Here is a 12,145-nt window from a genome sequence, read left to right as displayed (position 1 = left end):
ATCAGTGATGGCCAATGGTCAGTGAGATCAACTATGAGATATTGGGGGAAAATAAGGAGCCAGCAAAGGGGGAAATGTATTTGTGTTTAAAAAAAGAAAAAAAAGCCACTCTTAACAAGCCTACACCATGAATTAAGCTCGAAGTTCAGAAACTTTTAGTATATAAACAGCAATAGCACATCAGATGGTAGTCTTGTCACATCTCAGATGCTCACCTTATTTAGGCCTCATCATTACTTGGATGGGAGATGGCTAGGTTGTGCAGAAAGAGACTGAAGTGGCACCCACTAAATCATTATACCAGCAGTGCTATGGAACATTTTAAATTTGGTAATGCTATCTTTTGGATGAAATGTAAAATGAAGTCCTGATTCTGATTCTCCTTTCACATCTTGTAGCTCCGTAGGATTAACTGGAGTTGTTCCTAATTTTACATCAGTATAATTGAGAGGTGACTCAAAGCCCATATTCTTCATTGCTTATGCTAAAGCATTGTGTGTTATAAGCAATTCTTGTGCTCCTTCCTAGAAATGGATATTTTGTGGTGGATCACGTAATTCCTGTCTGTCGGAAATTCTTATTGTTGTTGGAGTTGTACTTGCTCATTCCAGTCCTGGGTTTGGCTTAAAGTAATGTACTAAATTGCTTGTAAACCACCTTGTTTATAGACCTGTTACTAATAGGTTAGACAGGTGACAGAACTTTTTATATTTCTGGTTCCCTTCTGATAACTAGTGGCTGAAAAGGAAATATGATAGAAAGAAATGACTTGATGAATAAAAATTGAACAAATATACATTTTTTTGTTGTTTGTCTCTTATCTTTTGTAAAGCAATAAGGGAAGACATGAAGAAAGTGAAACACTATCAATTAGAGTGTTGGTTTCTACTGACTTTTCAAAAATGCAATGAGGGAGCAATTTGATAATATATTGATTGTGATAGAAATTTTACTTAAGTTTCCTGGAGATGCAAAACATACATAGAGTACATTTTCTGTGTACATTTTTCTTTCTCAGGCTTGTTGATTAGGTTAGAAGGACTTTGTAATCAGGCGAATTATAATTTTGTCTCCAACCAGTTAGGAGAAATTATACCTCAATGTTACAAAATCATCCTGGAGGCTTTATTAGTTGGTTTCCAATCACAGAAAATGGTAAATTTCATGAATTCTTGCAGGTAGAAAATAGCTTTTGAATACATTACCTAATGACCCGAAATAGACTGGAAATAATTCAAAATAGCAGGCTAGATACTACTGACTTCTAGTTCAACGACAACACTACAAACTTCCTCCTAATGGGCAGGGGGCATTCATAGTGAGATGTTAGAATATTTAATTGCATCAACAGCAAAGAATCTCCCTTCCTCTTAGCCTGCTTAAACAAATACGAAAATCTTTTCTGAGGCTTGGTTGACATTCTCTCCTACAATGGATGATACAGTGCAAAATAGAGTCCAAATGTCTGGAAAGGTGATAAGATTAATGCACTGGTGGTAACCAGAGAAATGGGATAGAAGAAAAAAATCCCATGACCGTAAGACAACCTGATGATCGAAGTGGTGGCAACATCTGCTTGAGCCATAAGCAAAATTTTCAACAGCAAGGATTCTGAAATCATTCAGTACTGGTCTTCAGCATGTGTCAGGTTTATGACACCAGCATGGTTTTCAGTTAAGAAGTACAAATTATTTTATATTTAGTATCTTATTTTCTCCTCCATCAAGCAATGGAATGCATCACTTCTTAAATATTTTTTTTTCTGATCAAGTGGCTAGGAAATTTGGGTCATCTTAATACAACCAGATCATAATGAGCGTGAGGGCCAGTATCCTTGCCTACTAGTTATCCAATGATTGTTTGAGACTTTAACTTAATACATGAATCATAACTTACAGCTTTCAAGATAGACCATAACTAGATTAGACACACAGGAACATAGAAAGAGGAATTGAATCCTTTGGTGGGTGTTGGTGTTTAAACAGTACTGTGTCTCTGCAGATGAAATTCGAAAGTTGCAGAATTGTATTTTGGTATGTTTGAAGGGGAAAGTATTCTACCAATGGTTGTAAATGGCCTTCTCTCTTCTCTTTTTTTTTTCTTTTACCCTTCCACTAAGCTCCAGAAGAAGAAGGAGGAAAACCTTTTCAGTGTCCAATCTGTGGCTTGGTTATAAAGAGGAAGAGTTACTGGAAGCGACACATGGTGATTCATACAGGTTTAAAAAGTCATCAGTGCCCACTCTGTCCATTTCGCTGTGCACGCAAGGACAATCTCAAATCACACATGAAGGTAAAGACAATGTTTATTGACAATGAAGAGACTAAGTGAGCAAAAAAATATAAAAAGAGGGCTATCTGGTTAAAAATCACAGAACTCGTTTCTGGACCCATGCTATTAATAACATCTTATTAAAAAAGAAAGCACAAAAAAGAAAGCACAAAAAGGTCTAGATTTTTAAAATGTATTTTTTTCCCTTTGGATTTGGTATAACTTGGTCAATGAAAACAGTCTTATTGGTTTCACTTTCTGGCTATCTTTTATAGGCACTACAATGTTGTAAAGCAGGGGTAAGGAATCTATTTTGGGTTGGGGCTGCTGACCCGCAGAAAAATCAGTCAGGGGCCACACAAAAGTGAGAAGCAAAATGGGAGGCCCCTGAATGAGACGGAGAAAGACACTCCCCACATTCCACTTTCACACCAGAGCCTATGGGGCCCAGGCTAGTAGATTTTGTGTGCTGCAGCGCTGCGGGTGAGTGGCAGGGGGCTGGAATGGCAGCACAGGCTCTCCAATGGTGAGCCTTGGAGGCTGAATCCAGGCAAGCCAGGAGCAGCATTCAGCCTCCAGGCCTGAGGTTCCCCACCCCTGCTGCTGTAAAGTTTGGTTTGCAAGCACTTCAAGGAAATGTTAAGGAAAACAATAACTGTTTTCTCTGCAATATGCTTTTGTTAACAATGTTTTTAGTAACTTACATTTCAGCCCTAACTTACCTGAAAGTTAAATGTCCATGTTATACTGGAAAAAATACAGATTTAATACAAGCAAAATGCAGGACAATGTAGCACTTTAAAGACTAACAAGATGGTTTATTAGATGATGAGCTTTCGTGGGCCAGACCTGATCTGTGGAAGTGGGTCTGGCCCACGAAAGCTCATCATCTAATAAACCATCTTGTTAGTCTTTAAAGTGCTACATTGTCCTGCATTTTGCTTCAACTACCCCAGACTAACACGGCTACATTTCTATCACTAGATTTAATACAGATACAAACATTAAACTGTCCAATAGCTATTTTTCAAAATATGTCTTCAACAAAACAATTCAGATAACAAAAAACTCCAAGGAATTAATTAGGTAAAGCAGAGTCCTCAATCAAGTCTAACAGCACAAACATTTTTTTGTTGTTCTATTATATATTGAGAGAGTGTTTTACCAAAACAAGCTATTCACGAGCTGAAAAATTGCAATTACTTTGACAGCTAGTATGCCAAGTTTTATGCCAATATCAGTTAAAACAATGTATTCATAAACCCATAAAAGCAAAGCTGTAATAAAAATTGCAACTCCTATGACATTAGCTGTATGGACCTTTATGATACATATTCTAGCTTGTGATAACACCTGCAACTCAGTTGTGATATTATATAGGTTATGTTGTTTTAAAATGCTTTCAGAACAAATAAAAAGTCCGGTACAGTAGGGGACGTAAGAAATTTATTTAAATTCTTGATCATAACCATTGAGACAAGTGTTTCTGTATCTGGGTATGAATAAAATAAAAGAAAACCCCTGAATTAGAATTTTCTAAATGTGATTAACCCTACTGATCACCAGATGCACACACGTTTTGCTGCAGACTTGGTTACATCACTGCTTTCTTTAATATGTTTACACATGAGGAGTGTCCACATATGGCCAAACCAAGACCCTCTTTGGGTATGTCTACACTACCCCGCTAGTTCGAACTAGCGGGGTAATGTATGCATACCGCACTTGCTAATGAAGCCCGGGATTTGAATTTCCCGGGCTTCATTAGCATAAGCGGGGAGCCGCCATTTTTAAATCCCCGCTGCTTCGAACCCCGTGTAGCGCGGCTACACGGGGCTCGAACTAGGTAGTTCGGACTAGGGTCCTATTCCGAACTACCGTTACTCCTCGTGAAACGAGGTGTACCGGTAGTTCGGAATAGGCACCCTAGTCCGAACTACCTAGTTCGAGCCCCGTGTAGCCGCGCTACACGGGGTTCGAAGCAGCGGGGATTTAAAAATGGCGGCTCCCCGCTTATGCTAATGAAGCCCGGGAAATTCAAATCCTGGGCTTCATTAGCAAGTGCGGTATGCATACATTACCCTCCTAGTTCGAACTAGGAGGGTAGTGTAGACATACCCTTTGATATAAAATTCCTTTAGTTCATAATAACAATACGTTGCGTGTTCAGTAACCACTAATTTGCCCTAAAACTGGTCGCATGGATGGTTCTACAAGGTCTCACTCTAACACCCCTTCGGATCAATATGCCATGAAGCCTCTGAGCTTCCAGGTGTATTTCAAACTCTTCATGGCTCAGATAACTTGTATCTGTAAGCCTGTATTTTCCCCTATTTCACCATAATACTGAGATCAACTGACATGTACTTGAACAAAGTGTTCCCAGATTTAAACCTCTGGAGGCTGATGCATAGTGTTCTGAGTGGAGGGCCCTCAACTCTGTCATTTAGTCTTCCATTGTTCCAATAGAGTCTGCATATGAATATGAAATAAAAGCTCATCAGTTTTCTCAGTCTATAAGTGGGTGGGTATAAGGACGTTGTGTTAAGTTTACTGCTGCTTTGTGGGATGAAGTATATCAACGTAGGATTAATATTGATTAACTAATTTGGTGGGATTTAAAACAATAGTGTTCATATTGTAAGAAATGAGCAATTGTAAGAAATGAGATCTTATAAATGAATCAAGAAGTAAAATAAGCTGGAAAAAATTACAGCCCATTTATGCTTGATATATAGGTGAAGTCTGCAGGCTGAAAATGTTGGCAATCACCACAGTCTGATGTCACAAATCAAATTGAACTATTACATGCTGGGAACTGTAGCGTTCACTGGTCACTCCACCATACTAAAGATGAGGACATACAAGGATTCCATGGACAACATTTGGTTTCACATACTCACTTTGGTGGTCTCTATTTTCTATTGATAGTTCAGTGACATAGGGGCTTGAGAGCTTTATATATATATATATATATATATATATATATATATATATATATATATATATATATATATATATATATATATATATATATAAAAAATGAAGGCCTGTGGCAACAATGTAGTGCATCAGGGAGGACAAAATCAAGATGAATCCAAAATGCACATAAGAAGGCCCATACTGGGTGAGACCATAGGTCCATCCAGCCCAGTTATCCTGTCTTCCAACAGTGGCCAAAGCCAGATGCTCCAGAGGGAGCGAACAAAACAGGTAATCATTACATGATCACTCTCCTGTCATCCATTTCCAGCCTCTGACTGACAAACTCCAGACACCATTCCTACCCATCCCGGCTAATAGCATCCATTAATGTATCTAGTTCTTTTTTTAACCCTGTTAAATTTCTGGCCTTCTCAAGGAGTTCCACAGATTGAATGTGCACTGCACAAAGAAAAACTTCCTTTTGTTTGTTTTAACCCTGCTACCTACTAATTTGATTTGGTAGCCTCTAGTTCTTACATTATGGGAACAAGAAAATAACTTTTCCTTATTCACTTTCTCCACACCAATCATGATTTTATAGACCTCTATCATATCCCCCCTTAGTCTCCTCTTTTCTAAGATGAAAAGTCCAAGTCTTTTAAATCTCTCTTCATATGGGACCCATTCCTAACTCTTAACCATTTTGTTGCCTTTTCTGAACCTTTTCCAGTGCCAATATATCTTTTTTTGAGATGAGGCAACCACATCTGTATGCAGTATTCAAGATGTGGGCATACCATGGTTTTATATAGATGCAATAAGATATTCTCTGTCTCTCTTTTAATGTTTCCTAATGTTGTATACTTTTTTGGCTGCTGCTGCTGCACATTGAGTGGATGTTTTCAGAGAACTATCCACAATGACTCCAAGATCTCTCTCTTGAATAGTTATAGCTAAATTAGTCCCCATCATATTGTATGCATAGTTGGGATTATTTTTCCAATGTACATTATTTTACATGTATCAACATGAAATTTCATTTGCCATTTTGTTGCCCAATCACTTAGTTTGGTGAGATCTTTTTGAAGCTCTTCACAGTCTGCTTTGGTCTTAACCATCTTCAGCAGTTTAATATCGTCTGCAAACTTTGCCACCTCACTGTTTACCCCCTTTCTCCAGATCACTTATAAATAACTCGAATAGGGCTAGTCCCAGTGCAGACTGTTTGGGGGACACCACTAGTTACCTCTCTCCATTCTTAAAACTTACCATTTATTCCCACCCCTTTTTTTCCTGTCTTTTAATCAGTTATCAGTCCATGAGAGGACCTTCCCTGTTATCCCTTGACAACTTACTTTACTTAAAAGCTTTTGGTGAGAGACCTTGTCAAAGGCTTTCTGGAAATCAAAGTACACTATATCCACTGCATCCCCCTTGTACACGTTTGTTGACCTCCTCCCCCAAAGAACTCTAGTAGATTAGGGAGGCATGATTTTCTTTTCCAGAAACGATGTTGACTTTGATTAACATAGTTTGTTAAGGAAATGTGTCTGACAATTTTATTCTTTACTATAGTTTCAACTAATTTGCTCAGTACTGACTTTAGGCTTACTGGTCTGTAATTGCCAGGATCACCTCTAGAGCCCTTTTGAAATATTGGCATCACATTAGCTATCTTCCAGATATTAGGTACAAAAACTGATTTAAAGGATAGGTTACAAACCACAATTAATAGTTTCACAGTTTCCCATTTGATTTTTTTCAGAACTCTTGCGTGAATGCCATCTAGTCCTGGTGACTTGTTACTCTTAAGTTTATCAATTTGTTCCCAGACCTCCACTAATGACACCTCAATCTGGGACAATTCCTTAGATTTGTCACCTAAAAAGAATGGCACAGGTTTGGGAATCTCCCTAACCTCCTCAGCCGTGAAGACTGGAGCAAAGAATTCATTTAGTTTCTCTACAATGGCTTTATCGTCTTTGAGTGCTCCTTTAGTGTCTCGATCATCCATGGGCCCAACTGGTTGTTTAGCAGAATTCCTGCTTCTGATGTACTTAAACATTTTGCTATTACTTTTTGAGGTTTTGGCTAACTGTTCTTTACTTTGACAGAGTTTATGCTCCTTTCTATTTTCCTCACTCAGATTTAACTTCCACTTTTTAAACTCTGCCTTTTTTTCTCTCTCTGCTTCTTTTACTTGGTTGTTAAACCAGGTGGCACTTTTTTGGTTCTTTTATTGTGTTTTTTATTTTGGGGTATACATTTAATTTGGGTCTCTATTATGGTGTTTGTGAAAAGATTCCATGCAGCTTTCAGGGATTTTACTTTTGTCACTGTAACTTTTTAATTTCTGTATGGCTGGTGAGGAAGACAGAGTGTATGTTGATGAAGAAATGTTGATTGTGCCAGAATGATATGAGTTCTCTTTTTGTGATGGGGTAAGATAAGAAAAGGCACAGATTTATTTTACCACAGTATAAAGTGTTTCCTTAATTCTCTATTTAAAAAAAGTTTCAGAAATAAAAAGTACATAGACATAAAACACAAACAAAAAAAATAAATCCTGGAAACAAAACCAAAAGAAATAAACTAAGAATAAGTAATAAGGTGAAACAAAAACTGGCACCGTTAATCAGAGACGCTATTGACTTTCTCTCTATCTGGAGATTTCATTTGCTCCCATTTCTCTGGAACCCCTTTTGTCTTATTCTGGCAAATACGATAAAGAGGAATGACTTCTACTAGGTATGTGAAAGATTAACCAGTAAGACTCACCCTTAATTGATGATGCTTTCTGGTTAACCAGTGGGGGCGGGAGCAGCTCCCCTCCAGACAATACATTTAACCAGTTAACCAATTAAATGGGATTTTACATCCCTACCTCCTATGTAAACTGTTGCCACAAGCTGCACCCACTGAGTCTACTACAAATTCAGGCTAAATCCCTATCTGCAGCCAAGATTGCAGCCATTTCCAGAGCTTATGGTTTCACAAAATAAAAGAATGACTCAAAAAATGAAGTCTGTAGTAGAATGAATTTCCTTGTCAATCTGAACCATCTGCTCAGGCAGAATTCCACCAAAATCCAACCCTTTTTTGTGTAGTTTTGTATTGCGAGATTTTTGTCTCCAATTTTAAGTTTAGTAGAGCACAATGGTAGACAAGACCTTTCAAGGAGTCCATTTTATGATAGTCTTCAAAAGCTAAGAGCCTTTTCTTAATTTTTTTATTTTACCAGGCAGTGTAGCCCTGAGTCACAGTAACTTCTCCCCTAAAAATGTTGTGCACCTTTTTTATTTCTATTGGTGACTTGTGTTTGCTTATATTGTGTGGTGTGTGGGGTGTTTTTTTTTTTTTTGGCCTTTTCATTTCTTAAAAAAAAATCAATTTTGGTGGCTTTGTTAACTATGACATGCAAATAAGTTTGGCCCAGAATACAACATTGCAAGGAGCAGAGCACATATGGTGTCTTGACCCCATCTGTAGAACATCTGGCTACAGTGACTTGGATTGATTCTAACCATGTTTGTGCTCAGATTTATACCTATCTTTTTGATAAATCCATTATCCAGGAAGGACCCCTTTCCATTGCCAATTTATAACTGGAGGGAAGGAAAAATACCTACATATGCTTTTTATAAACAAGGCATACTATGAGAATATTGTGACATGGGGCACACAGAGTTTTATGTTTAACAGTTGCGTGGCACTTGGATTCCATAATAATGCTAGTGGAAAAAACTAAAATAGATTCTATACGGAAATGTAAACTAAAATTCGTTTTGTTTTATTTGCCTGTGATGGGCCAAAAATCAGAACACCTTGTATAACCCCAAGTTATAGCTATTGGACTTGCTCTTCAGGAATGCAGGGCTCATTTCTGGTATTGTAACATGATTTAAACTCATGCCACAACTGTGGGAAGTGACATTGACTGACATAAGCATGGAACAGAGAGGGGACTTGATAAAAAGAGGCAACAAAGATGACATTTTTTTAGCTCTTCCCTGTCTGGGCTTATATACCATTGGAATTTGTTTTCCTAATTTTAAAAAATAATATTTTATGTACTTATTTTGAAATGGAAGAAAGTAATAAGTTGGGAAGAAAACTCCATTTTTTCCCCCTACAGTTTTCTCTGGTAGATATGGCTGAAATTGATTTCACATCACTGCTGCAGGCTTCAGTCACCTAGCTTTTAGCCACTCCATATCTTTGGAGCATGCACATATTAGTACACAGCTTCCTACACCACTTCCAACATTATTTGCAGAGGGACTGGTTGATATAACAAAGGGCAGGTTTCAAAGCTGTTCCCCAAATGCAGAAGGTCCACAAGAAACTTTGAAATACCCTGCTGCAAAAGGCATCTGCTTAAAAAACTCCCCAAGGCCACAGATTCTCTGACCTTGGGTGGCGTGCTGCCAATGCAAAATCCCCTTTGAGACCTCAGGAAGATGCACGTTGGGAATTTCTTCTGGTGGGATACACTCAAGCTCTTTAACCCTCCCTCTGGAGAGAGCTTAAAAACAAACTGTAATTCCTAATAGATGACCTGGCAATTTTAGGCACGTGCACACAGAACCTCCTGCCTTCTAGGACACAGGAATCAGATCATAGTCTTAAAAAGGTGATTTTTAACAAAACAAAAGACAACATACTTGGGAGGAGATTTGGTGTACTCCCCTATCCCTAAGCCCTGATTGGCCTGGGGGCAGGGGAGCGGCAGGGCATCTGTAGGCAGGATCAATCTCTTTGGCAGGCCGGATCTGGCCTTTAGAGGACCTTTTGCCCATCTCTGTGCTAAACCAACTCCCAGTGGATCAGTCACTGCAGTATCGATCAACCCTATAGTGTAGACAAGCCCAAAGTTACATCCCAAAAGAGCAATCGCATATCAGCCTAAGGATTTAAGAATAAGTTTTTGGCCAAAAATAACTATAAATATCTATATGACGATACAAGAAGCTTAAAGCAAAAAATAGATTTGAACTTGATTGTATGGCAATTGAAGAGCATTTTGACATAGTAAATGTTACCGAGGCACTGTGGAATAACAAAAAACTATCTATATTACATGGATATAAACTATTCAGAAAACACAAATTAGAATGTGGAAAAAGTAGAATTATACTCCATCAAAGATTCTGTGTGAAGAAGACCATACTGTGGAATGTGTAAAAAATTTCATGCCATAAGAATACAAATATATTAGCCTCCTGATTAGGGGAAAAAAAGGTACTGCATGCACAATGCTGAGGAATAATAAAGAAGCAGCTAAGTCTAATATGATAATATTGGGTGACCGACTGCAAATATCTCTGTATAAATTGGTCGGTTTTCATATTAAAACAGAGTACAGTTGAACCACTTAAATCCAGGATTCTCTGGTCCAACAACATCCATGGTCTGGCAGGATCACTGATGTTTCTGGAACAGAGAGACCTGGCGCTGGGAACACGAGCCAGTCAGGGAGTCCAGTGGAGGGGATCCGCACCATCAGACCAGTGAGCCCTGTCCCCGGAAAGTCCCAGCTAGGCAGGGCAGCAGCGTGACCAGTGAGCCCTGTCCCTGTGGTGCCCCATCCTGGAGCAGTAGCAGCAGGGCAGCTGCAAAGCCCTGTCCCAGGGGAATCCTGGCTGGGGTGTAGCAGTGGGACCAGTGAGCCTCGTCTCCATGGAACCCCGACTTGACACGGCAGCAGCGGGGCAGCTGTGGAGCCCTGTCCCAGGGGAGTCTTGGCAGGGTGTGACAGCAGCAAGGCTGCCATCAGCCAGTGAGCCCTGTAGCTGGGAAGCGCTGGCGGGGCGCAACAGTCGCAGGGCAGCCGTGGAGTCTCATCCCTGGGAAGCCCCAAGTGGGACAGAAGCGTGGCCATGGTGGCTAGGGATTTTTGTCCCCAGAGAGCCCTGGCCGGCTGGCAACAGTGCCACGTCCAAACTCTGTAGCAGCAGGGCTGGAGCCCAGAGGCAAGGGGGCTGAAGCAGAGCCAGCCAGAGGGAGGGGCAGTATCTGGGGGGCTGGTGGCAGAGGACCTCCCCTGATCCGGCAAATTCCCTCATTTGGGACTGGTCAGGTCCTGAGTGTGCCAGACCAGAGAGGTCCAACCTGTAAAGATAGAAAAATTGACAACTGAATTATTGTTTTTCCAGAACAGCTAGTCCTAGAGCACGCAGGGGGAGTGGCTGTTCTCAATGTAGTCTAAATAATGCAAAGGAATTGGTTCTAGAAGTAACTCTTGTTGCTAATGAAAAGTGACTCCAGTTTGAGTTCAACATTCTTAGGGAAGGACCATATGCAAACTAGCACAGTAACACTAAACTTTAGAAAGGGCAGAGGGATTTTTGTTGTTATTGTTTAAGAGAAGGTTTATGCCCTTAATGAAAAGAGAACATTTTGGTCTTAACATAGTGACTTCTCAAGCATATCTTCAGTAGACTTCAAAAGTGTGCATATCACTAAACCCAAAAAGAAAACAGGAAGGCAGAGTGGGTCAGGGGAGAAATACGGTTAAATAAAAGGGTCAAGAAAGTATTTTAGCCAGTGATGTTCTCCATAAATGGAATCCATTCCAAACTAAATCAGTAGGAAACAAAGAGCATAAACTAAGGCAGCTAAATTGTCAGTAAATAGGAGGTCAGAAATAAAAATATGTTTTGGCTACTTAATTTTCTCACGTCTATGAGAAAATTTGTGGGTCTACTTGGAGTGGGTCTGCCAAGGAGTTAAGGGAACAATTAATGATGTTATACAGAAACTAAATACTCTTTTTACATCAGAATTCACTACACTGGGATTTTGGGAAGATAATTAAGAGATACCCTTTACAAGTAATAAAGGTGAGGGAGGCACTGTCAGAGGCTAAGGTACCAAAAGTTGAAGTTCTGGCACAAGTAAATAAATTTATAGAACAATGAGTGACCTACATCAGGTAATGTATATCCAA

The 12,145-nt window shown here is 39.4% G+C and overlaps 1 protein-coding gene across 8 annotated transcripts in view; it reads left to right on the top strand.

Annotated features, from left to right (window-relative positions):
* ZNF827 (zinc finger protein 827) overlaps window positions 1-12,145 on the top strand; it is a 146,266-nt gene that overhangs the window by 29,585 nt on the left and 104,536 nt on the right. For 7 of the 8 annotated variants that reach the window (XM_075929980.1, XM_075929977.1, XM_075929978.1 and 4 more), the window contains one exon: window positions 2,120-2,292. In XM_075929980.1, coding sequence (XP_075786095.1) covers window positions 2,120-2,292 — 173 coding nt within the window. The remainder of the gene's footprint in view (window positions 1-2,119; window positions 2,293-12,145) is intronic. The other variant, XM_075929976.1, reaches the window with a different exon arrangement.

The sequence above is a fragment of the Pelodiscus sinensis genome, chromosome 5, assembly GCF_049634645.1.
Source record: "Pelodiscus sinensis isolate JC-2024 chromosome 5, ASM4963464v1, whole genome shotgun sequence".
Lineage (NCBI taxonomy): Eukaryota > Metazoa > Chordata > Testudines > Trionychidae > Pelodiscus > Pelodiscus sinensis.
This window is presented reverse-complemented; position numbering and strand designations above follow the sequence as displayed.